The sequence below is a fragment of the Hippocampus zosterae genome, chromosome 12 (genome assembly GCF_025434085.1).
Source record: "Hippocampus zosterae strain Florida chromosome 12, ASM2543408v3, whole genome shotgun sequence".
Classification (NCBI taxonomy): domain Eukaryota; kingdom Metazoa; phylum Chordata; class Actinopteri; order Syngnathiformes; family Syngnathidae; genus Hippocampus; species Hippocampus zosterae.
In genome coordinates this window covers 14,715,943-14,743,559 of record NC_067462.1, presented here as the reverse complement: position 1 = coordinate 14,743,559, position 27,617 = coordinate 14,715,943, and the positions used below count along the sequence as shown (strand labels likewise).

Here is a 27,617-nt window from a genome sequence, read left to right as displayed (position 1 = left end):
TGTGTTTTTACATGGAATACTCTTTTGGGAAAACTACTGTTATCTCAAATCAAACATGAAGAGCCTTTTCTTCATGTTTGGAGCGTGAAGCGCTGTCTAACCGTGTGCATTAGTGGAATATGTTGGGCTATATGAAGTCGCTGATGGTGTAGTGATACACTCACCTGACTTGTGTGCGGGCAGTATGGGATCGGTTCCCAATCAGTGATCGTATGGAAGTGGGGGTCAGTGGTCGTTTGTCTCTATATGTTTCCCGTGACTGACTGGCAACCAGTCTTAACATTAAAGTTCTAAACAAGTATGAAGTTACCGTGGCCAAAATCACGCAAGTTAAATCCCGAAAAATTTCAAACTAAGTCGAGTCAAAAACCAGGTCAAGCCATAAAATGTTGCTCAGTCACATTATCACACTTTTCAGGACTTGTACTTGCATTAGTTTGCTGTACTATCACATTTACAAACACATGGCCTTTTTGATGTCGCGATCATTTGAGTGTCTTCTCATGAACACAAAATCGACCTGAAGTATTTTACTTGCATAGTATTATTCATTCATGCATTCATTTTCCAATCGTCTTTTAACCTCGCGGGAGGTACTGGAGCCTATTCCAGCCATCTTCGGGCAGTAGGCTGGGGACACCCTGAACCAGTTGCCAGTAAATCGCAGGGCACACAGAGACAAACAACCAACCATGCTCACACTCACACGTAGGGGCAGTTTAAAGTGTTAAATCAGCCTACCGTGCATGTACTGGGAATGTGGAAGGAAACCGGAGTACCCGGAGAAAACCCACGCAGGCCTGGGGAGAACATCCAAAATCCACACAGGGAGGCCGGAGCGGGGATTGAACCCAAGTCTCCTGCACTGTGCGGTCGACGCACTCACCACTGGCGCACCGGGCCGCCGCATAGTATTAGTTAACTGAAAAAAAATGCACTCAAGGATTGAGGAATGCATCAACAACCTTCAGATTGGGAGACAGCCACTCTACCACCTGGGCCATGTCACTTCTATGTGAAATAGTAAATTTCTGATGTCTCCAAAAGGAGACCCCAAATACTTTTTTTTTTCCTTTGTAGGTACGAGTATCCTGACTGACATCAGCAATTTACTCATTCCCAGTCAGAGCAGCATGGCTCACATGACAGATTTGCCATCTCCCGTCCTGAAGGTTGTGGTTTTGTTACTCAACTCTTGAATGACTTTAAAAATAATAATAAATTACTGTGCCAGTAAATTTTACTGAAATAAAAAACTCCTTGAAAAATTTACTTAGAATTTCTTTTTTTCCAAGTCTATATATTTCTGACTAAATGTATATTGCTCCAAATTTTTTGGTGTGTAAAATTGACTCGATCAGAATACTTTACTCTCATATTTTACTTTGTTTAGACTGGGACCAACTTTTTGGTTTTTCTCGAGGCAAAATGTACTCTACGAAATTTACTTGATCTGAGAATGTAGGATACGTTCACCTCCCCAACATTGTCAAACACAACTCATTTTCATTTTTATCCACTGCCGTGCAAATTTCCCTCTTGCAATTGTGCACTACACTTCAGAATTAGACACGTATTACAGTGTAGCATATCGGAATCTTCTTCGCAGCATCACTGACATGACGGGGCACAAACCACGTGTTTACGTAACAGAAAGCCAGACTTTCCAGTGTGACCTATTCTGCTCCTCCTTCTTTTCATCCTCCTCCTGTTTCCAACACAAGCTGGACAGAAAAAAAACCCATCCATGGACATTTTGATATAGGTGCACTTTTTTTAAGGGGAGGGGGAGTTAGCGTGGCGTTGAAAGAGACACGTGGGGATCCACACGCATCGAGACGCAGCGGTGCGGGACTGGCGAAGACGTGCAAACTGTGATGGGTGCCGTGTGACTGACTACAGGGGCGATTTTGGACTTGTGCAGGGGGTCTTCAAAGGATGCATCCTCCCCTGACGTGTGACGCGGTGCTGATCCACCCTCCTCCTCCACCTCCACCTCTTCAGCTTCTCCTCAGAGTGATGAACTAAAACGCCGCGATGGTTTTCTCCTCCACGGAAGTCCGGCGTCTTTTATTGTTTTAGTTGTGCACGTGTTGTGCTCGCGTGTGCGTGTTTAGTGTGCTCGCGTGTGTGTGTGCGTGCGTGCGTGTGTGTGTGTATGCGTGCTGGCGTCTCCTCCCCGGTGCGATACATGCAATTAAGAGTACCTTTTCTACTTGAGGACGCCACAAGAAGAAGGAGAAGAAGAAGAAACCACAGCATTGTTACGAATAAAGCCACGTGAGAGAAACACAAGAAATCCCGCACAGACAGGAGATGTTTTTTCCCCTTCCTCTTCCTATATGATACAATTGGCAGGCTTTGCGTGGAGAACTGTGTTGTCATTATCGTTACTCTTGTTATTATTATGCAACCGCAAGGATCTCATCTCTCTCCGGGTGTTTGAGCCACTGGATTCGCCCAAATCAATCAATGTGGTTTCTTTGGAACATTTTCAGCAAAGGAACGCATATGCTGCAGTGTCTTTGTGGCAAGAGTCTCAAGAAAAACAAGAATCCAAGTGGTAAGAGGCATCTTTGTTATCCCTATCATAAACCAAGTGTCTGATTTGGCTTTATTGCTCCTCTGCTTTGAAATTTTGGACAGATCCTGTAATGTTATGAATGCAGTAATGCAGAGGCACACACAGCCATAAGGGAGGAGGAACAACTTATTCAGTATATCTGCTGTATATTTTGGGGGGACAAGTAACAAGCTGCACCACATCATCTGCAACTTTTTTTCTTTCCAAAGTAGCTGTTATTGCACAGTTATTGCATAGTTGTTACATTGGCAGTGGTGGTGAGGGCCCTTATTTCAGTTTATATGAAGTCCTCCGAATGCCATATGAATTTAATGATGCAAACAAATGTAATGTATGATCATTTATGTTTTGAATGCTGACCAGATGGTTTTATTTGTCCAGCGGGCTGGATTAGCTGCTCTCGCGGGCCCCTCTATTGCCCATGTGCCACACGTTGCCTACCCCTGCACTACATGATGCAGCAGTAGCCCTCCACTGCAACAGTACTTTTCGATTACACGGGCCCCCACCAGCAGCACTGCATTGGCAAAGCAATGCAGTGCTTCTTTTTTTTTTTGGTAGGGGGAGGTAGGGTAATGTGTGTTTGTGTGTGCTAATGCAACAATGCCATGTTTATTTCAACAGGCTGAATGGGGCGATGTGTTTAATAATAGTGCATCTGGTGGTGTTGGTGGTGTGTGTCTGCGTTGTGCGGGGCTACTTGTTACTCCGTGCAGCCTGGCGAAGGGAAGATGATGAGCTCAGCAGTACAGTGCAACTGCACCACACATCAACATCTGACTGCATGGAGAGACACTCTGACACTGCAGGAGAAACAGTTGAATACAGGCAAAGAAGACCACCATGTTAGGTAAACCCCAACATAGTCAAACGCGTTCCAAATACAAACAAACATGACAAACAGCTCTCAGTATAATGCAGTGCAGTGTGCGGCAAACCCCGAAATATATTATGAAATGAATGGCTCTCTGACAGTGTCACTCGAAACCAAGGCACTTTTTAAAATGGAGTGGATCTCATTAGACTGAGCGCTTGTACCTAATGTTTTGGCCATTGAAAGACCATAACATATTTTCGTACCATTTATTTCCCCCACATACAGGTTAAAACAATTCTTGGGTGAACAAAAAAAAAATAGTTTGCTTCGGGATTAAGTAGACTATGAGCATCATCGGCACAACTCGCTGTTTGCCACCATGTCACACAATTTTAAGGATTTTCCCTCACTTGAGTCAAGTTTTTTCAGGTTACTTTATGTGCCCCTCAACAGGATAAAACTATATAGCTAACCTTTGAGGTAACAATTTATTTAGTGAAACACAGAACTGAGAATACACGTTATCGCGGGAATACACGTTATCACGTGACAGACTATTTAGTCTCATGCTTGTACAGGATTCAGTGGATCTGCGCTATTTTTATTCAGTAAGTCGGAATCGTTTCCAGTGAGGGTAGGACTCCGCCAAGGCTGCCCTTTGTCACCGATTCTGTTCATAACCTTCATGGACAGAATCTCTAGGCGCAGCCGAAGCGTTGAGGGGGTCCGTTTTGGTGGCCTCAGTATTGCATCCCTGCTTTTTGCAGATGATGTGGTGCTGTTGGCTCCTTCAAACGGGGCTCTCCAACTCTCACTGGAGCGTTTCGCAGCCGAGTGTGAAGCGGTTGGGATGAAAATCAGCACCTCCAAATCTGAAACCATGGTCCTCAGTCGGAAAAGGGTGGAGTGCCCCCTCCAGGTCGGGGGGGAGATCTTGCCCCAAGTGGAGGAGTTTAAGTATCTTGGGGTCTTGTTCACGAGTGAGGGCAGGAGGGAGCGAGAGATCGACAGGCGGATCGGTGCAGCGTCTGCTGTGATGCGGACGTTGTATCGGTCTGTCGTGGTGAAGAAGGAGCTGAGCCAAAGGGCGAAGCTCTCAATTTACCGGTCGATCTACGTTCCAACCCTCATCTATGGTCACGAGCTATGGGTCGTGACCGAAAGAACGAGATCCCGGATACAAGCGGCCGAAATGAGTTTTCTCCGCAGGGTGTCCGGGCTCTCCCTTAGAGATAAGGTGAGAAGCTCGGTCATCCGGGAGGGGCTACGAGTCGAGCCGCTTCTCCTCCACATCGAGAGGAGCCAGATGAGGTGGCTTGGGCATCTGATTCGGATGCCTCCTGAACGCCTCCCTGGTGAGGTGTTCCGGGCATGTCCCACCGGGAGGAGACCCCGAGGAAGACCCAGGACACGCTGGAGAGACTATGTCACCCAGCTGGCCTGGGAACGCCTCGGGATCCCCCGGGGAGAGCTGGAAGAAGTAGCTAGGGAGAGGGAATTCTGGGCTTCCCTGCTAAAGCTGTTGCCCCCGCCGACCCGGCCCCGGATAAGCGGTAGAAGATGGATGGATGGATGGATGCGCTATTTTTATGTTTCACAGGCCTATCTCGTTTAGGTTTACAACCTCATACAGTTTAACTAGCTTTGGAAGTAACAATCAGACGGAGGCGCATCAGTCAATTTTGTTGGTCCGTCATTCATCATTCGCAAGCGTCTGGGTCATTATTTCAAGCTGACCAAATCTCTCAACGTCCGTCCGTCAATTTGTCACCGCTATTTTAGCACTGTCATAGACTGTCACTCCGTCATTGTTTTCATAACCACACTTCCAAAATTGCTACATTTTAGTTCTCCAACAGTATTTTATCACTGGCAGATCTTTTTTTCTTCTTCTTGTCCTTTGGTGTTGCGCCAGTGACAGCCAGTCAGCGTCAAGAACATATTACTGACTATATTACAAGAGTCCGTAGCACAAGCAGTGTATCTACACAGGTAAAGAACCACACTTTGTACTGATTTTCACAATCGTTTTATCGCTTGTCCATTATGGAATACCGTGAAAACTAAAACAAAGACCGTAGTATTTACCAGATATGGGCATTCTGTCCCTGGGACGGAACAGTCCGTCCCGGATTGATGCAGAAAGGATGGACTAAGCAAGAACAGAAGTGGGTTTTGTCCGTCCCTTCAATCTCTCTAACCGGGTTAAGTATGTGGTGGTGGGAGGCAAAATAACAAGGCCAAAGTCTTAACAAGCTATTAACCCACACAGCCCGTTTCATCTCAACAGTATTTTTATACCAGCATTGCCACCTAGTGTACCGTCAGAGAACATAAAGTACCTACGGACACCCATTTCACTAACAATCAATCCAGCAGGTAAGAAAGCTGGCTGTGTTTATGTCTATTGGTGCTCGCCCACCAAGATGTGTATGCCATTTTGAGGCACGGATTTCTCGATGTGAAGTTTTTATTGTTATGATTTTATTTTATCATGGTAGCTATTTTTGTGTTGTGAAATATTAATGCTGAGTTGCTTATCACGAAGATATTAAAATGTAATTCATGTCATTTTTGTTTGATTGATGGCTAGTCTTATCTGCAACAGCCGTTGTCAAGGCGTTACTGAAATAAGGTTCTGTACGCAGGCGTATATGCAATGAATACGTCAATGTTTGCATGATGAGAGATTCCGCCACATTTTTTTAAAGTGTCACATTGTGTAGTATGGCAAGACATGTCTTGTGATTTGCATTTGTATTTGCGTAGATTTTTTTAGAGCACTTCTATAAGAGGAAAACACCCCGAATTTCTAATAGATGGGTGATCATTCTCACATTTTCAGAGGTTGATGTGAGCGTGAAATAAAAATGTCAACATAGATTTTTGGTGATCCAGTTTTGGCACATTGGGCGGCGTTTAGATTCCTATATTACGGGTTTAGACTGTCATGTTGCATCACTATGTGGCAAGTGAGAAAAGACATTACATTTGTGTCGGCAACGGAAGAGGTGTTTAATAGAGGATTCCATGGAAACCATAAACTCTTTGGAAATCTTAAATGAATATAAAAATTATTTTCCTTTTGCTATTCAATTCTGCACCAGACAATTGTTGAATCGGGTCGAAGCAATTTGTCAGGCCACCCGCCATAATATTACAACTGTTTGATTCAAACTTTCAATAAATAAACTGAATGTAAAGGTTCATCACACGATATTACGCTCTTGTGACCGCAAATACGTCTTCTGAAAATTCTCAAAATAAGTAATTTCACCAAGATTCAATTTCTTTTAAAACTATAACTATACAGTTTGATACAGAAAATATTAGACAGTGATATTCATTCTTTTTTTTCCTTTTTCTGTCAGAGGATGAGGAGCCGCTCCTCCGCTCCTCGAGAAGCAGCACCAGTGTATTCATCCCTGCGAACAAACACATGCGAGACACAGCGCGTTTCCCTTTGTCTTCAGCAAAACGGGAATCCGGCAGTGACGAACTGAGAAGGTCCGTTGGCACTGACCCAGTTAGTGACGATGCCGGTGAGCGATCTTCTGTCAGTGTAATGACGGAATAACGACCTCGAGTAATTTCATTTAACAGAACGAAGGAGCGCAACTGTTGTAATTTGGTCGATTTTGTCTTATGTTTGTATTCTGTACACTAGCTTTAGGAAGTCTCAAATAAATGTATGCTCATACTTATGCACTACGGGACTAAAAAAAAAGAGTACACATATACGCTGTGTGTGCGTGTGTGTGTGTTTACATCTAAGATAAAATTTGCTAGAGTGAAAAGTCCCCTGTTGTGAAAAATTTCTTGGTACAAACATGATTTAGTTGTAGAGGAGTTTCACTGTATAAGTCGATTTTGGGGAGGTGGGTTGCCCTCTAAGTCACATATTTTCCTTATTACGAGATGTACATACTCTGTCGGTCAAGCTAACTTTAAGCAAAATTTGCAAAACCTTCAGTTGAGTCCACCGTAATTTGACTAATTTACATAACTTGAATGGATCATTTAGTGAAGGAATTCATTCAGCTGAGCTCAATTGCAAGTGTGTGGGCGGAGAGTGGAAACAGTACTGCAGTATTCGTCGCTCACCCGTGAATCTTTGGTGAATGACCAATAAGTGTCCTTGGGTGTGTTGAAAGGCGCTTATAAATAAAATGTATGATGATGATGATGATTATTATTATAAACAGCCAACATGCAGGTGGAAGGACTGCATTCTTAATGAGGTAATATGCAATTTAATATAGTGTTTAAATATGTTATAAATATATATAGTATATATATTTAACAACAATATATGTATATATTTATAAACACTATATATAAATATATAGTGTTCAAATGTTTGACGATTGAAAAGTGTAGTTCACAGAAAATGAGGTGAGAAAGTCAGCCTCAGGATCAAGCATCGGAAAAATTAGCGCCATATACAATTGAATTAACATGTCCTTGAAAAAACTATGAATATTTACCTAATTCAGCCCAATTTCCATTTTTCAAGTTTAGCTAACATTTTAAGTAGCAAAGTAACAGTAGTTATGAGACATTTCAAGTGGTAAAATTAAGTGTGTGTTACCTATCGGTGATATATATACTGTATGTAGACTTAAATTTGTGTATATTTAATTCTTACACATTTACAATTTTTTAAATAATTTGATCCACATAAGTTGTGGGTCACTTGATTTATGGCCATGTAATGCTTAACTCATTCACTCACAAATACGTTTTTAAACATCTTTTCAGACTTGGTCTAGAATTGCCTGGTACTAAATTAAGTGTGAGGAATCACAATGGCCGTTTTCTCTTTCAGGTTAAACTTCTGAATAATTGTGAACATGAGATTGACGGTTCATTCTTTTTGAGCATCTTGCAACATCTTTTGAGTTAAAGCCCTCACTCTTTCAAACAATGAGTCATTAATGCCAGTGACACAAAAGGCACATTGGGGTTGATGATGGACTGATTGCATTGGCTGAACATGGCAGGCGCTCAAAGACGCTAACATTACGGACTCAAGCTTGTTGGAAGCCAAAGCAAGTCCCTCATCGAGGCCAACGCGCTGACCATACAAGCCGAGATGGAGCATTACTATGAAAAATAGGCTCATGATTTCTGTGGATTCAGCAAGCTGGCATTTAATGAAGTAGCGAGGCAGTGTCAGAACGGCGCTTCATGGCGATAAGATAACGAGTTGAGCATGTTACCTGTCAAACAAATCACGCAGCAGTTTAATCCAGGCATGTGTTTTTCTTGTCATAGAGAAGAGGCAACTGCACTTGCAGCCTCATCTGAAAAGGCCTAGATATGGTACCCCAGCTTTGTGGCTGTATTTATAGTAACTCCACCTAAACTGCAAGAACTGAGAGAGACAAAGCTGACAAGGCTGTCAAGCTGGGCATACGTGATGAGAGTTAAGCCCCCCGTCCAAGCCCAATTTCAAGTCTCGTGATTCACTTTCTAGCTCAGGCATCATTTTAAGTTTGATCATGGAATGTACACAAGTGCCTTGACTTATGAGGGCTCCAATTTACAAGATTGTTGAGTTGTTGAACATTTGCTTCATCAGCTGTTTTGCCTTGTGTTGCAAGCCAAAATTAGAATAAAAATTACACGGTCCAAAATTAGCCCCCCCCCCCACACACACACACTCACAAATATAGTAATTGATGATATTTTTCACTTTTTTTTCAGCGATTTTTGACTGATCATTGAAGTATTTCCTCCACCTTGTAATGCAAATGGTGGATTCTGTTTATTGTCAGAAATCCTGAAGTTCTTTCATGCAGACATGGCAACTTGTCGTGAAAGCTTTGACAGTCCGAGCACTTCATTTGTACTTTATTAAGTCAATTAAGTAATGAGGCAGCTGAGTGGAAGGAATAGAGCCGGAGTAAGTTTCTCTCCTGTGAGAGCGATGACGCAGATGTCATCTTGAAACTTTGCAAATGTCACTTGAATGGGGGACTCTGGCTACGGTGAATGGCAGTGATCTAATGAGGTCAGTAATGTGGTAAACGTTGGAGGATAAGGTTATGTCTTGATCTATCTTGTGAAATGAAAGTTTGATGGGCCCTCACTGAAACATTGACGCTTTTCTGATTATCATGATGAACAGTAGATTATGTGCCCAGAACTAGTATGTATTTTTACTTTGCACCAGTTTAAAAGTGGAGACAAATAAATTACAATCTCTGACTTGACAGCCAATGCATAGACCAATGTGTGGACTGAGGGCTTCAGACTCGTGTGGGTGCTTTAGAGCGCCTCATTGTTGGCTTTGAGTGCCCGCATGTCACAGAGAGAAGGCTGTCTGCCATTGCACACAGCACAAGTCCACATGTGAATGTTTATTACATTCAGCACAAGCACATTAGTTGGTTATGCCACTCACACTTCATTGGTCGAGCTGCATATTGCATCAATCATTACATCATGGTTAACCCTCAGATTACAGTTGCATTGTAGCGCTGAACAATTATGCCACTCACTCTTCATTGGTCGAGCTGCATATTGCATCAATCATTACATCATGGTTAACCCTCAGATTACAGTTGCATTGTAGCGCTGAACAAATAAATGTTAAATAGAAAAAAAAGATGTCAATCTCTGAACAGGATGAAATGGAATCGAATGAATTGAAATGCCAGACAAGACCTACAATCAACCTAAAATGGCAACCAGGCTTGAAGGGACAGCATACTCCACTGTATAATTAATTTTCACCTGTACTGCATCTTACGGTCAGATGCAGCCATCCATTCCAGTATCGTTTCAAGGTAGCTACCATCCAAAATCAAGGCTCTCCGAGTAGAAATGGGTGTACTGGTTTGTACATGATATCTGCATAATGTATGTGCACTTTTTTTCTCACTCATTTAATTGGTAGCGAGAGACAAAGAAAAGAGTGGTGCTAAAGTGTGGGTTAACACGCAAACATAACTCCTACAATTATGAGAGAATGGCAGGGCTGGCTAAAAATACCCACCTCCAACCATCATTGCACACTGCTAGGATTCATCACATGAAGAAGTGCATGAGCGAAGCCCTCCTGTACAAAAAACAACAACATTAAATTTAATGCATCACTCTTAATTCTAATTCAAAACTTATTTGACATAGTACTAATAGTGTTGTCAATCTACTTTTGTGATTGGTGTGTAATAGAGCCGGAGTAAGTTTCTCTCCTGTGAGAGCGATGACGCAGATGTCATCTTGAAACTTTGCAAATGTCACTTGAATGGGGGACTCTGGCTACGGTGAATGGCAGTGATCTAATGAGGTCAGTAATGTGGTAAACGTTGGAGGATAAGGTTATGTCTTGATCTATCTTGTGAAATGAAAGTTTGATGGGCCCTCACTGAAACATTGACGCTTTTCTGATTATCATGATGAACAGTAGATTATGTGCCCAGAACTAGTATGTATTTTTACTTTGCACCAGTTTAAAAGTGGAGACAAATAAATTACAATCTCTGACTTGACAGCCAATGCATAGACCAATGTGTGGACTGAGGGCTTCAGACTCGTGTGGGTGCTTTAGAGCGCCTCATTGTTGGCTTTGAGTGCCCGCATGTCACAGAGAGAAGGCTGTCTGCCATTGCACACAGCACAAGTCCACATGTGAATGTTTATTACATTCAGCACAAGCACATTAGTTGGTTATGCCACTCACACTTCATTGGTCGAGCTGCATATTGCATCAATCATTACATCATGGTTAACCCTCAGATTACAGTTGCATTGTAGCGCTGAACAATTATGCCACTCACTCTTCATTGGTCGAGCTGCATATTGCATCAATCATTACATCATGGTTAACCCTCAGATTACAGTTGCATTGTAGCGCTGAACAAATAAATGTTAAATAGAAAAAAAAGATGTCAATCTCTGAACAGGATGAAATGGAATCGAATGAATTGAAATGCCAGACAAGACCTACAATCAACCTAAAATGGCAACCAGGCTTGAAGGGACAGCATACTCCACTGTATAATTAATTTTCACCTGTACTGCATCTTACGGTCAGATGCAGCCATCCATTCCAGTATCGTTTCAAGGTAGCTACCATCCAAAATCAAGGCTCTCCGAGTAGAAATGGGTGTACTGGTTTGTACATGATATCTGCATAATGTATGTGCACTTTTTTTCTCACTCATTTAATTGGTAGCGAGAGACAAAGAAAAGAGTGGTGCTAAAGTGTGGGTTAACACGCAAACATAACTCCTACAATTATGAGAGAATGGCAGGGCTGGCTAAAAATACCCACCTCCAACCATCATTGCACACTGCTAGGATTCATCACATGAAGAAGTGCATGAGCGAAGCCCTCCTGTACAAAAAACAACAACATTAAATTTAATGCATCACTCTTAATTCTAATTCAAAACTTATTTGACATAGTACTAATAGTGTTGTCAATCTACTTTTGTGATTGGTGTGTAACACCCTGGAGTGGTTAAGATATGCTTTATTTGTCCCATATTGGGGAAATTTACAGTCTACAGCAGCAAGATTGTGGGTAGAAAGAAGAAAAAAAACAAACACCGTTCAATTAAGTGCAATATAAATGGATAAGTCGCAGTGCTATTTACAATTGTTTTTCACATCATTTAATTATTATTATTATTATTTTTATTCAGCAGCCTGACAGCAGTCGGTAGGAACGAGCAGCGGTATCCCTCCTTCTTGCAGCGCGGGTATAACAGTCTCTGGCTGAAGGAGCTACCTAGTGCTGTCAGGGCGGGATTGGTTACCCACCAATTAGGGTCTGTATCTGTAAAAATACCTAAACCTAGAACAGACCTCTGTGCCGACCAGGCCGCGTCCTAGAGTTGCACTGGGCACACAAATAAAGCCCAGTGTGTTAATGAATATTAGCCAACTCAAAACCAGAGACTGGTTTGTTACAGTTCAGGGGCACTTTAAATTGTCATGGGTGTGTGCTGTCCTCTATTTAACATGAGATTGAACGTTATTGCTCTCAACACAGCCATTGTCCCAGTGATAAGATGACGGTCACACTTGTGTAACAACATTTCAGTTGTTTATATTTACTTCCCGTCTGAAAGACATTCACATTTTTTTAAATTCAGTTGTATAGGTTGTGCGGGACTCATTGACGGTCTAAACAATTTTGATTTATCTTTGTCAATTTTTTTTTTACATCTACAAAAGATGGCATTTGTGCAACCATTTGAGCTTGGTTTTGGAGCCTTTTTATTTCCACTTTCAATGCTGTACCATTCACTGTATGGTCTGTTACATCACAAGCTTTACATTGGCGAGCCAGCCGACTATCACATGCTACTGGAATCACAAGATCAATGAGCACAGACCATGCAAACATACTGATTGTATGAAGAAAGTGGTTCATTTGAGCACATATTTAAATCCCGCGAATCCCAAAACATGCGCAGATTATATCATGAATAAAGTTTATCTTATTTTATCTTATGAAACATTTCTCGTTTAATCTAGAGCAGTGGTCACCAACATGGTGCCCGCGGGCACCAGGTAGCCCGTGAAGACCACTTGAGTAGCCCGCCAGTGCCTGGACATTGTGATTTGCTAGTAGAAATTATGATTTAAAAATGCAAACATTGGCAGTACTGTGAGACATTTCGAAACACGATCAAAGTCTGACAATTTAAATCATCAAGTATTAAAAATAACACATCCTCATATTATTGAAGGTATTTTGGACAAATATGTTATTTCAGACGTGTATCAATTTGGTAGCCCTTCACACAATCGGTACACATGAAGTTGCTCTCACCCTCAAAAATGTTGGTGACACCTGATCTAGAGAATGCTAACCTACTTTTGTTTGTTTTGGTCATCACAGAGGTGTATCACTTATGTGCCTTTTGGAATTCTGGCTGATGAGAAGAAACGACTTCTTTCAGCAAAATGTGCAAAGCAGTCTTTGAATAAAGGATCATGGCGTACACTGAAGACATCGCGGATAATGTTGTTGTGAAAGTGTGGTTTCCTTGGTAATCACTTAAAAGGGGTCATGTCATTCTGTGGTAGTCCATTTAATGTGCCTAACACCTCAGTGATATCACTTTAAAACACGTAATCAGAGCTATTCTGGAAAAATGAAAACGGGCATTATGAATCAATCATTCAATTTAACCTCTTCTTCAAAATGAATTGCAGGAACATTGTCAATGAAGTCTGGTGGAAAACAGTTATCTACCTCTGAAGTAAGCTGACTACTCAAAATGAAAACTCCAACATAAACACAATTGATGCAGATCTAGAGCCCCCCCCCCCACCCCAAACATCAATGTTTTTGCTTTTCCATTCAAAGTGCCAGGTTGCATCTCACTGAGGATTGGCTAAAGGCCGATGGTTGCGCTCAGAAAATTACTGCCTATTTCCGAACATATTGGTTGCTTCCTCTTATTTTGAAACTCAACGCTGCCACCCGCAATTTAATTGTTTGTCCAATCCTAATTTGCCGCAGATGAGCATTAATAAGCATTATCAACAGAATATTTTGGGGTGTGTGATTAGTCCTATGTTCCTGTGGCTTGCAGATTTTTCTTACTTTTTAGCGTGTTTAAGCGAAAAAAAATCTTATTTTGAGACGTTTTCTCCATTTTAAAGCACAGCCCATTCTTGGGTCAAACTGTTCCCTGCAGTTGTTTTGCACTCAATGACAAGGCCGAAAAACAAAGAAATTTTGTCATTGTATTGAGTGCAAGTCAAACCAGAATACAATTATTTGGAAATCCTTTTTCAACTATATTCAATTTGGCAAGCATATTCAAATGAGCAACTTCATTGGAAACAGTTGAGTGTCATGATTGTGTAATAAAGGAAGCCTCCCCGAAAGGCTCACTTGTTCGCAAGCAACGATGGGTAAATAACATCACCGTGTGAAGGATTTTGCCACGTGGGTTCAGGCATACTTCAGAAAACCTTTGCTAGTTAAACACAATTCGTCATGACATCTGTAAATGCAAGTTAAAACTCTACCATGCAAAGTGAAAGCAGTACAGTATCTCAACAACACTTAGAAACCCCACTGGCTTCTTTGGACTCAAACTCATCTGAAATGAACTGATACACGCGGAAAAGTGTGCTGTGTTCTGACGAGACCACATTTAAATTGTTTTGTGAAATTGTGTATGCCGTATTTTCCAGAGCATAGAGAAAAAGGACCATCCAATTTGCCCCACTATGAAAGTGTTACAATCGTGTGGCTTCTTCGTAAAATAGTGCTACTATTAGATTGATGTACCAGCAGTCCAAACCTGTCTCCCATTGAAAATGTGTGGCGCATAAAATATGACAACAGAGACCCCTGGAATGTTGAACAGGAGTTGTATATAAAGAAAGAATGGGAAACAGTTCCACCTATAATGCTTCAAAAATTAGTATTCACAGTCCCCAAATAGTTATTGAGTTTTGTTAAAAGGAAAGTCGATTGAATTTAAAATGAGTGACAATAAATACATAAATAAATAAATAGATAGATAAATAAATACAAATATATACGGTATTTGATATTTGAAAAATAACGGTCTTGTCTTTGCAGTGTATTCTAGTGAATACAATTTGAAACAGATTTGCAAATAATTGTACGGTGTTCTGTTTTTATTTACACTTAACACAACGTCCCAACTGAATTGAAATTGGGGTTTGTGATTTGCCATCAAAAAAAGCCCAACATAACTTTAAGAATTGGAGATGAGCTCCGTTCACAGAGACCCCCGTTCTGACAGCATTATTTTGCTCAATACAACGTTGACAAAGAAACAAGAGTTTAGAACATTCATGGAGAGAGTGCCTGCCATCACGTTACCATGAATGAATAATCATTGATGGTAAATTTAAATTTACAATATGGGTAAATCGTTGATCAAGTGAAGTGTCCATTTTTAATATTTACCAATGTCCTCCAAAACAAACGCCTCCTCTTCGTCTATTCTAACACTCTCCTTCCCCTTCAGTATTATCACACATCTGGCTGCCATCCAAAGTAAAGTTGTGGGTTTTGTAACTGGCAAGATATATGACAGCAACACAAAGACTCATGGCTGCTTCTTAAGAGCATGTGTTCAAGCGACACAGTTTCAGTGTTTCTTTCTAATTGACTAAGGCTTGAAGAACATTACCTCTGGTCAGTGTCTACCGAGAAAATTTATGGATTGTGCTTTTGTATAATTTTTCTTCAGGTTGCTGCTGAAGAATGTTCGCTTTTTTACACGTTGTGTCACCTTGGTAACTTGCTCATACTGATGTGTGAGGAACTCGATGATTTCCAAAGGAGACATATTGCATTTATTGTCATAATTTAAAACAGTCTGTGGTGTCAAAACACCTCCGGGATCATGACTTTTGCAACATTTTAAACCGCCTCTATTTTATTGTGGCTCACACCGTGTAGCGCTGGACAAAAGGTGTAGATTTCATTATCATGAATACTCGAATTGGAGAAAGGATGCATGTTGAGTTGTGAACTGCGAAGCCCATGCAAGCCTCTACTAAGACAGCACAAATTGTAGTTCAGTTGTTCACTGGTGTGCAGATTCAAGTATGTGACATTTTACAGCAGACACACTGCCAAGATTGAATTGGATTGTTAGTGTACACAGTGAATCAAATTATAAATATATACAGTATATATACAGTATATATATATATATATATACAGTATAATAAATAATAAAAATCCTCATCTCACCCCTCGGGTGGTGTCCGTCCCTCATTCAGCTCGGGTCCTCTACCAGAGGCCAGGAAGCTTGAGGGTTCTGCGCAGTATCCTTGCTGTTCCCAGCACTGCACATTTCTGGACTGAGATGTCCGATGTTGTTCCCGGGATCTGTTGCAACCACTCATCTAGTTTGGGGGTCACTGCCCCGAGTGCTCCGACCACCACAGGCACGACTGTCACCTTTACCTTCCAGGCTCTCTCCAGCTCCTCTCTGAGCCCTTGGTATTTCTCGAGTTTCTCATGTTCCTTCTTCCTGATGTTTCCATCACTTGGGACCGCTACATCCACTACAACGGCTTTCCTCTGCCCTTTATCTATGATCACGATATCTGGTTGGTTCGCCATTACCATCTTGTCAGTCTGGATCTGGAAGTCCCACAGGATCTTCGCTCTGTCATTCTCCACCACCTTCGGAGGTGTTTCCCATTTTGACCTTGGGGTTTCCAGTCCATACTCCGCACAGATGTTTCGGTAGACTATGCCAGCCACCTGGTTATGGCGTTCCATGTAGGCTTTCCCTGCCAGCATCTTACACCCTGCAGTTATGTGTTGGATCGTCTCAGGTGCCTCTTTGCACAACCTACACCTTGGGTCTTGTCTGGTGTGGTATATCTGGGCCTCGATGGCTCTGGTGCTCAAGGCCTGCTCCTGAGCAGCCAGGATGAGTGCCTCTGTGCTGTCCTTCAGGCCAGCCCTCTCTAGCCACTGATAGGACTTCTTGAGATCAGCCACTTCAGTTATGGTCCGGTGGTACATCCCGTGCAGGGGCTTGTCCTCCCATGATGGTCCCTCTTCCAGCGCCTCATCTTCTGTTCCCCATTGTCTGAGACATTCTCTGAGTACGTCATCCGTTGGAGCCTTCTCCTTGATGTATTCATGGAGCTTGGATGTTTCATCCTGGACAGTGGCTCTCACACTCACTAGTCCCCGGCCTCCATCCTTTCGGCTTGCGTACAGTCTCAGGGTGCTGGATTTGGGATGGAACCCTCCATGCATGGTTAGGAGCTTTCGAGTCTTAACATCCGTGGTCTGAATCTCTTCCTTTGGCCACCTTATTATTCCTGCAGGGTATCTGATCACTGGCAGGGCATAGCTGTTTATTGCCCGGGTCTTATTCTTGCCATTGAGCTGGCTTCTTAGGACTTGCCTCACTCGCTGGAGGTATTTGGCCGTAGCCGCTTTCCTTGTTGCCAGTTCGAGGTTGCCATTGGCTTGTGGTATACCAAGGTACTTGTAGCTGTCCTCAATGTCTGCTATTGTTCCTTCAGGGAGTGAGACCCCTTCAGTGCGGACTACCTTTCCTCTCTTAGTCACCATCCGACTACATTTCTCAAGCCCGAATGACATCCCGATGTCGCTGCTGTAGATCCTGGTTGTGTGGATCAGGGAATCTATGTCCCTTTCGCTCTTAGCATACAGCTTTATGTCATCCATGTAGAGGAGGTGACTGATTGTAGCTCCATTTCTGAGGCGGTATCCATAGCCTGTCTTGGTGATTACTTGGCTTAGGGGGTTCAGTCCTATGCAGAACAGCAGTGGGGATAGTGCATCACCTTGGTATATGCCACATTTGATGGACACTTGGGTAAGTGGCTTGCCATTGGCTTCAAGTGTGGTTTTCCACATCCTCATCGAGTTCGCAACGAAGGCTCTTAGGGTCCTGTTCACCTTATACAACTCCAAGCATTCAGTGATCCATGTATGTGGCATCGAGTCATAGGCTTTCCTGTAATCAATCCAAGCTGTGCACAGGTTGGTACGTCGGGACCTGCAGTCTTGTGCGACTGTTCTGTCAACCAGGAGCTGATGTTTGGCTCCTCTGGTATCTCTACCAATGCCCTTCTGTGCTTCGTTCATGTATTGATCCATGTGTCCACTTATCTTAGCCGCAATGATGCCTGACATGAGCTTCCATGTTGTGGAGAGACAGGTTATTGGCCGATAGTTGGATGGGGCTGCACCCTTTGAGGGATCCTTCATGATCAGGATGGTTCGCCCTTCGGTTAGCCATTCTGGGTGAGTCCCATCCCTCAGCAGCTGGTTCATTTGTACTGCTAGGCCCTCATGGAGTGCTGTGAGTTTCTTTAGCCAGTAGGTGTGGACCATGTCCGGGCCTGGTGCTGTCCAGTTCTTCATATCTGAGACTCTTTCCTGTATGTCTGCCACTGTTATGGTAACCGGGTTCTGTTCAGGGAGGTTGCTGTGCTCCTCTCTCAGGGTCACCAGCCATTGTGCACTGCTGTTATGTGCAACCTCCTTCTCCCATATGCCTTTCCAGTACCTTTCAGTTTCCAGTCTTGGTGGGTCAGCTCTGTTGTTAGGACCCTGCCACTGAGCGTACACTTTCGCAGGTTGTGTTGCGAACAGCCTGTTTATTCGTCTGGCCTCATTCTCTTTCGTGTACCGCTTTAGGCGACTGGACAAGGCTTGGAGCCTTTGTTTGGCAGTTTCGAGTGCTTCAGGTATGGTCATCTGGATGTACCTCTCGGGTATCGGCCTTTTCATCACACCTCTCTGGGCCTCCGTTAATTGACTCACATCTTTCCGGGCCGCCTCGATCTTAGCCTCCAACCGTCTTTTCCATGGTGGGTAACGTATCTCATGGCTACCATGGTTGCTCTTATAGCCCAGAGTCTCCAGGATCACTGATGCTGAAGCGTATATCAGCTCATTGGTTTCTGTGATCGTTACGGTAGGGATCGCCCTCAGTGCTGCATTCACACTTTCTATGAGACTTTCAGATGGTACTTCACATAGCCGTTGTAATCGGTTTCTAGGTTGCCCCGCTTTCATTCTCGCCATGATCTTAGCTTTCAGGTCAGTTGCTGCCTCGCTCAGCATTTCATTCATTGGGGCTGGCCACCCAATCTCATCATCTGCATTCATTGGGGGTTGCCTCCCAATCTCTTGTATGACCTCCTCCTCTGATCTGGCAGCCTGGGGCCCTTCACCATGGAACCTGCGTTGTACCTCATCAATCTCAAGTTGTGACAGCAGTTGCCGTTTGTGGATGTTGGAACACTGAGCTACTAGTTGTTTCGCGGTCAACCGTGACTGTGGGTTTCGAAGTAACCATTTAGCCCACATTCTCTGCATGTATACGTATATATATATATATATATATATAGCGGCTGGATAGCTCAGTTGGTAAGGCATCGGTTTGGCTTACGGGAGACGGTGGTTGGAATCCCGCTTGGGGCAAAGAATGAGCACATAACACCATCCAGTGTGGGTCATTGGGCAAGATCCTTCACGCTAATGCCTACCTCATACAATGATGAGAGACAATAAAATGAATGACATGTCGGCTAAGACGTCGCCCAGCCAAACAAGGTCTGCGTCAGGTGCTGGGAGACCAGAGCACCTTGATAAAAAATGGGCTATTGGAACAAAGCAGAGGTGGGCGAGATGCGATAACATGGCTCTGTTGGAATGCTACTACTCAAGCAACCCTAGTCAGAGGGGTTACATGCAGAGAATGTGGGCTAAATGGTTACTTTGAAACCCACAGTCACGGTTGACCACGAAACAACTAGTAGCTCAGTGTTCCAACATCCACAAACGGCAACTTCTGTCACAAATTGAGATTGATGAGGTACAACGCAGGTACCATGGTGAAGGGCCCCAGGCTGCCAGATCAGAGGAGGAGGTCATACCAGAGATTGTGAGGCAAGCCCCAATGAATGAAATGCTGAGCGAGGCAGCAACTGAAAGCTAAGATCATGGCGAGAATGAAAGCCGGGCAACCTAGAAACCGATTACAACGGCTATGTGAAGTACCACCTGAAAGTCTCATGGAAAGTGTGAATGCAGCACTGAGGGCGATCCCTACCGTAACGATCACGGAAACCAATGAGTTAATATACGCTTCAGCATCAGTGATCCTTGAGATGCTTGGCTATAAGAGCAACAATGGAAGCCATGAGATACGTTATCCACCATGGAAAAGACGGTTGGAAGCTAAGATCAAGGCGGCTCGGAAAGATGTGAGTCAATTGACGGAGGCCCAGAGAGGTGTGGATGAAAAGGTCGATACTTGAGAGGTACATCCAGATGACCATACCTGAAGCACTCGAAATTGCCAAACAAAGGCTCCAAGCCTTGTCCAGCCGCCTAAAGCGGTACACGAAAGAGAATGAGGCCAGAAGAATAAACAGGCTGTTCGCAACACAACCTGCGAAAGTGCACGCTCAGTGGCAGGGTCCTAACAACAGAGCTGACCCACCAAGACTGGAACCTGAAAGGTACCAGTCTGGAAAGGCATATGGGAGATGGAGGTTGCACATAACAGCAGTGCACAAGGGCTGGTGGACAGCACAGAGGCACTCATCCTGGCTGCTCAGGAGCAGGCCCTGAGCACCAGAGCTATTGAGGCCCAGATATACCACACCAGACAAGACCCAAGGTGTAGGTTGTGCAAAGAGGCACCTGAGACGATCCAACACATAACTGCAGGGTGTAAGATGCTGGCAGGGAAAGCCTACATGGAACGCCATAACCAGGTGGCTGGCATAGTCTACCGAAACATCTGTGCGGAGTATGGACTGGAAACCCCAAGGTCAAAATGGGAAACACCCCCGAAGGTGGTGGAGAATGACAGAGCGAAGATCCTGTGGGACTTCCAGATCCAGACTGACAAGATGGTAATGACGAACCAACCAGATATCGTGATCATAGATAAAGGGCAGAGGAAAGCCGTTGCCGTGGATGTAGCGGTCCCAAGTGATGGAAACATCAGGAAGAAGGAACACGAGAAACTCGCGAAATACCAAGGGCTCAGAGTGGAGCTGGAGAGAGCCTGGAAGGTAAAGGTGACAGTCATGTCTGTGGTGGTCCGAGCACTTGGGGCAGTGACCCCCAAACTGGATGAGTGGTTGCAACAGATCCCAGGAACAACATCGGACATCTCAGTCCAGAAATGTGCAGTGCTGGGAACAGCAAGGATACTGCGCAGAACCCTCAAGCTTCCTGGCCTCTGGTAGAGGACCCGAGCTGAATGAGGGACGGACACCACCCGAGGGGGGGTGAGACGAGGATTTTTATATATATTCTTAATATATAATATTTATTCTCACCCATGTTTTACTTTGGGGAAAAGGGAGATTGATGAAGTTACCTTAGTATGCAATCTACCTATTTTTCTTTGTTGTTGTTGTTGTTGTTGCAAGTGTTTGTTTGAATACATTGGATTCAAAAGTATTTCTTGTAACACTGTTCTGTTAATTATAATTCCTATAAAGATGCCAAATCATTCATCCACAGGACCACCATTAAGATTTTCAGACGGATGAGGAGAGAAGAAAAACACGATGAGGTCCACCAGGCCCTGCTTACTTTCCTTTGCCCAGAGTACATCTCATTGATTTGATTATGATTGATTGCTGATATGATTTCATGAGTCACCGCTGGCCTGCAGCTCATTTATTACGCCGGGCCATAATGTGAAGTGCGCTTCTTAACTCAAGAAGAAAAAGCTCGACACGATACCGCTCGCTGTTTGCTTGTGCTTTCCTTCATGGGTTCTTGGGTGTTTGATAAAGGCCTACTCGTGGTCAACATTGACTATGTGCTCAGGTTGTGAGAAATATTTGACACTTGTGACATCATATGGCTTTCAAGCATATCTATGGCATATCTACCGATTGACCGACTGATCTATCAATCTATGTATCTATGTGGAGGATAATTATGACCAAATTAATACTGATAGGGCACTTTCATTTAGATTCTCAACAATATTTAATAGGTTCTTGCTTGTCTTGTTTTTTTTTTTTAAACCACAAATCGAGTCGTGGCCTAAGACTTGTTTACTGTGTGTACATCAACTTCAGTGCAGGTCACTGTTTCAATGCTTAGCTTATTAGAACAAGCATTATTAACAAGCATAGTTAGCAGAGAAAGCATCAAGGTAACAAAAAGTCAGCTTCCTCCATACTTGGCTGTGTTTGGAACCACTCCTTATCCCAAAAAATAGAAAGCTGCCATTTTCTAGTGCGTGTTCGAAAGTGTAGTGGTTATGCCCTTAATGCAATGGGGCACGGGGGAGGGAAAGTGTGTGTGTGAGAGTGTGTGTGTGTGTGTGTGCGTGGATTGGGGGCAAGTGGACGGGCACACGTGCGCTCTGCAGATCGAACCACGTCACGGGGGTAAAAGAATCGGAGCGATGTTATTATTTGGCTATTTATTCTTTGTTTGTTTCACTGTCCATATTTTCCTACCTTGTCAGGATTCTCTTATCGTGGGTTAATCATATTCCCAATCCAGCCTGCTCTGCGTCCTCCATGTATCTACCATTGTGATCGTCTGCTCCTGCATCTTGATTAGCTTACCGGCCATATCAGCCATGACTTTGTGAGTTTGATTACGTTACAAGGGACTTTCACATATCTTTCGATATAGGACTCTTGATGCTGATTGTGGGGGTCTCATGGTCTTTTTCCCATAGTTAAACCTGACTATACCTACTAGTGACTACTACAAAAGTTTAATATTGTGATGTGATGTTCTTGACAAAATATGTATGTATTACTTGTTTGCTAAGTTTATTGAATGTTTTATGAGTAGCCTCAAAATTACATTTTTATTTCTTAAGGTATTTCATGAATCCATCAAGATTTAAATTTGAATCGGTATGTCAACCATTTTACATAGTCTGTTAAATATCTCACTTTTTCCTTTCAATGTATTTACTTTATATCATTTATTAATTCCTTCAAGTGTTACTTTTAGTATTTAATCAAATCAGAATTATGGAAAAATAGAGCATTAATGGGACTGAATATAACATCTATCATCTAGCATGTGGTGTCTGCTATAGCCTGACAGCGAATTTTGAAAAAAAAATATTATTGATGTTTATATTTTTTTCATTTATTAATTTTGTCAAAATTGAATTGTCATTCTAAGAAATAATATAGTCTTAAAGTTGCACAGTAGTATTTTTCAAAATTCATTCATTCATTCATTCATCTTCCGAGCCGCTTGATCCTCAACATTGTGTTTTTTATTAAAATAATTAAACTCGACCCTAAAAAATTATTAACATTTTTTCAAGTTTCATTTATTTATTTTTTTCACAAATGTAATCTTGAGCCCATACTAGAGCGGCGGCAGTACTTCCACTTTATTTGGTATGCGTTGCCATGCTGTTTACAGAGCTGAGCAAAATATTGCTTATGAACATATGGTAATATATCCTGTGACTAGATTCTTCCAATTGGATACTGTTGTTACAATGTAAAGCTTCTTGTGCTCACGGTTGCGCTGATGAGTGCTGGAGGTTGTGTGTTGGCTGTGGTCGGCTGTGTGAATTTTTGCTGCAGTGCAGCAGGCAGTCTTGTGCTGCTGTGGTCTTTCTCTCCATATCATGCTCCCCAAGTCATTTTTTTTGGTGTGTGTACATGGTTTTAGAGAAGTGGAACAAAAAATTCCTCTGTTTTTGTGGGGGCGGGGGAAGGAGGGGCATTAGCCTCCGAGCTTTCATTTTATTCATCTCACAAGGCAAGATTCGTACTGCTGTGCTTTTATTTTCCTGGGTACTTACATAGCTCTGGGTATATATTTTTTCAACCATTTATTTATTTATTTTCTTCTTGCTTTCAGTTTCTGTCTTCTAGTAGTTGGACCTGGTGTTCTATATTTAGACAGACACTACTGGCATTTTTATATGAGAACAAAAAAAACAATTGAGGCATCAACTAGCTAGGTAGGCTACATGATGAATGATAGTTTTCTTTGACTGATTGCAGTGAAGAAAAAGAGAATAGATTTTATAAAATACATTTATGAAAGAAATGAATTATTTGCTCTGCAGTATTTGTGTCATTGTCCCGTCATGATTCAGAAAATGGGTGCATATCGTACATTGAATACTTATCATATTATAATACAGTTTTGATTTCGACTTTTGAGATCTGCAAAATACATTTTCTCAAAATTACATTACAGTAAAGTTTAATGAAGACCTAAATCACATTCCATCTTAGCAAAACACACGGACATACAAGTGAATGTGTAAAAATAAATTCTATTATGTTTATTTACACTCAAATTGATTATGATGTTAACATAACACACACATTTTGCAGTGACCACATTATACATGGCAATGATAAAATCTTGTTTTTGATGTTGACGTAGACATGTACGTGTAGCTATTTGCCTCCATCTAAAACAAGCACGTTTCCACATGCACACAATGTGCCAGTGTCAGCACTACACTTGAGATTGCCTGCGGCGAGCTGAGAAGGTGTCGCTGTTATCTGCGGGACATGTTGGAAGTTTATGGCGCTGGCGATGTCTTGACAAGCATGTGACAGCTTAGATATTTGTATTAGAACGGCTTAAAAGGTGGCGCGTACCTCTGTGGGTCATATCAAAACCGCAGAAATGCTGGAGAGACTATGTAAAATAAAAGTCCTGATTTAAGTTTTTTGCAGGCCAAATATGGAGGCCACGTCTTTTGCTAAGATTGTGGAGCGACAGGTTCGCAAGGCACTTAATGCGGAACAGAGCGGTGAGTCCCGTTAAAGAGCTTGGCTGGTGGCAATCGGTATTTTAAAAAAATAAAAATAAATTCAAAGCAACAAACTAGATACAATATAAGTTGGTCAATTTCACCAAATATAATTCTAATAATATTATAATGTATTACAAATGTTTTGCTGTTGTGAAATTTGGCTTTCCTGCAGAGTTTACCGACCAGTTATCCACTTCATGGAACCCCAATTTAAAGACACAAATAAATATAACTTGCTTGCTTTGTTGCGGTAACTAACATTATTGCCATAAATGTCAGGAATTTAAGATTTTCCAATTGAAATGACTGTATTAAGACAGAAAAGTACAAGTTATCATTTTTACTGTAGATGCCTTATGGGGAAAATCTGGGACTACTGAGATCCAGTATCATTTCCTGCAATTGGAGAACACCAGCATCAAAATAATATTTGGATGACTATAATCAATATATTGGTCTGATGCATTCAACATGGAAAGGTTCTTCCTTGAGCCAACACCTTCCCATTGACAACGTTTTGTGGAAATCTGTGGGTTTCGTGTTATTGTTGTAAAAATGCGATACCTTTTGCTATTATAACAAACAAACCAAAAAAGAAAAACATACGTGGATGGACATTGTTTGAAAATCCATCACAAGGATTTTTTTCCCTCCATTAACTAATTTCAGACTTTCAAAATGTATTGCAAATCTCTTTATTATTCTTTGTGTTTCTAAAATACCAACAAAAAGTGAATCTAAATACCTGGAACTGTCCTAAATTGTGAATTATTTTCCTTTGCCCAAACTGCGCTCTTCCACAACAATCGGTGTGCATGATCTAACTAGCTAGCTAACAGACAAGTAATGAAAATGTACCTTTGGCAGGCAAATAGCAAGACATCATGACATTTGCGGGAGATAATGTGATTAGTGAAGAAGCGCTTTCAACGCAGTGTGACTTTACAACAATAAAAATGATCACCGCAGTGCAGATGATCAAACCTAAAAGTCACCCATTGTAGCGTGCATGTGTGTTGTTTATGTATATACTAAAAAGCAACTGAAATTGCTTCCATTATGGCTGATTTATGTGTAGAAACCCTCCTCATATTATTGGACAAGATGGTCCAGCAGGAAACCACATATATATTCCCAACAGATATGATCCAAAATGTCCATGTTTACGTTTTACTGATCTCGTTTTCACGTGACACTGCGGTCCTCAAGTCTCATGTATCAACACGTGACTTCCGTGAGCGCTTGTGCAGTCGTCGCCAATGGAGTCACGATCTGCCAAGGCCGTCTTTTGTGATGCTCTCAATAGCGTTGCATCGACTTCTCCCATGAGCTGCTGATTGGGACTTTTATGTAACGGCTCCAAACAAATATGAGAGAGACAAATAGTGTGAAGGCGTTTTTATGTTTTTAAATTTCATGCTAACAGTGAAACTCCATTTATCACTGGCGATACATGGTTGGACAAAATGAGTGAATATCTGTCATAGTAGATTTAAACTTAGAAAAGGACTTTTTTTTTAACCCCTGAAAACGTCAGTCATGATAAAAAACTAAAACTTCACTTTAATGACGAGGTCCAAAGCGTCGGTGATTCGTGTCTGCCTTTTTGAGATTCCACGATAAACACAATGTTAACTGACCAATTTTGGAACCTATGAATATTATCAGACTAATGACATTCAACAGTGATAATGTAACAACTACAGTATGCTTAGCTTTCATCACTTTTCTTCCCAAGTGTATTCATGAACCTCTGTGCGACTCGTGGAATATGAAGCATACGCTAGCCGTCTGCCTGCTGACTCAGTGGGTGGGCGCAGACATCAGCAGCAAATGAAAGATCACTTAAATGAAATTGAATCCGTCCGCTGGAAAGCCAGTGCTGAAAGAAATCTTTTCACCGGCAAACCTCTGAAAACAAATATACACTAATCAGACAGTTTACCAAGTACATCGGCATCATCTCATTCGAAAACATAGAACATAAAACATTGAACAATTATAAGTTTGTGTGCTTATACAGTAGATTATGTTATGCAAATAATATGAACAATAAGAATAAATGAACTACTTTCAATATTAACCTCCTGAATAAAATGCAGTGCCGAAAATGCATACGGTATATAACGTCAAATATATAGGATTCCATGAAATGCGTATTGTGTATGTTACCATTAATTTAATGAAAATAACACACGCACACACAAAATGAAATGCATGCAACATATACAATATATACCGTATTTTTCGGATTATACATCGCTACGGATTATTAATCGCACCAGCCAAAAAATGCACAATTAAGAAGGAAAAAACATATAAGTCGCACTGGAGTTTAAGTCGCATTTTTGGGTGAAATTTATTTGATAAAATCCAACATCAAAAACATACATGTCATCTTGAAAGGCAATTTTAAATAAAATAAAACAGAGAACAACAGGATGAATAAGTGTATGATGTACTCATGTTAAAGGACTGACATGCCTGGTAATGTCAGTAACAACGTAACATATTAAGAATTATTCAGATAACTCTAGCAGAAAGAACATGCTAACAAGTTTACCAAACTATCAGTTTCACTCCAAATCACAAAATCAAATGAAATCCTCGGCGTCACTTTTAAACAACTCCCCCAACTCAGGACGATGCACCGCTTCGTCTTCTACGTCGCTTATGTCAGACTCATCGTCGATTTATCAACACAGGCCGAGAGCGTCCTCTTGTGTTTTAATGTGAAAATAACATGTGAAATGACATAATCATGTGTTAATAATTTTACACATAAATCGCTCCAGAGTATAAGTCGCACCCCGGCCAAACTATGAAAAAAAAACTACGACTTATAGTCTGGAAAATACAGTGTGTGTGTATTTCACATTATGTTTATCGTGGAATGTTTATCGTGTTTATATATATATATATATATATATATATATATATATATATATATACA

General features: G+C 41.9%; 1 protein-coding gene across 2 annotated transcripts in view; it reads left to right on the top strand.

The window, feature by feature from the left end:
- Positions 1–1,652: 1,652 nt before the first annotated feature.
- Positions 1,653–27,617, top strand: part of fgf14 (fibroblast growth factor 14) — a 100,462-nt gene continuing 74,497 nt past the window's right edge. The window contains exons 1-2 of one of the 2 annotated variants that reach the window (XM_052082507.1): positions 2,460–2,563; positions 3,301–3,434. In XM_052082507.1, coding sequence (XP_051938467.1) covers positions 3,428–3,434 — 7 coding nt within the window. In that variant the 5' untranslated portion in view covers positions 2,460–2,563; positions 3,301–3,427. Of the gene's footprint in view, positions 2,564–3,300; positions 3,435–27,617 lie in introns of both variants that reach the window. The other variant, XM_052082505.1, reaches the window with a different exon arrangement.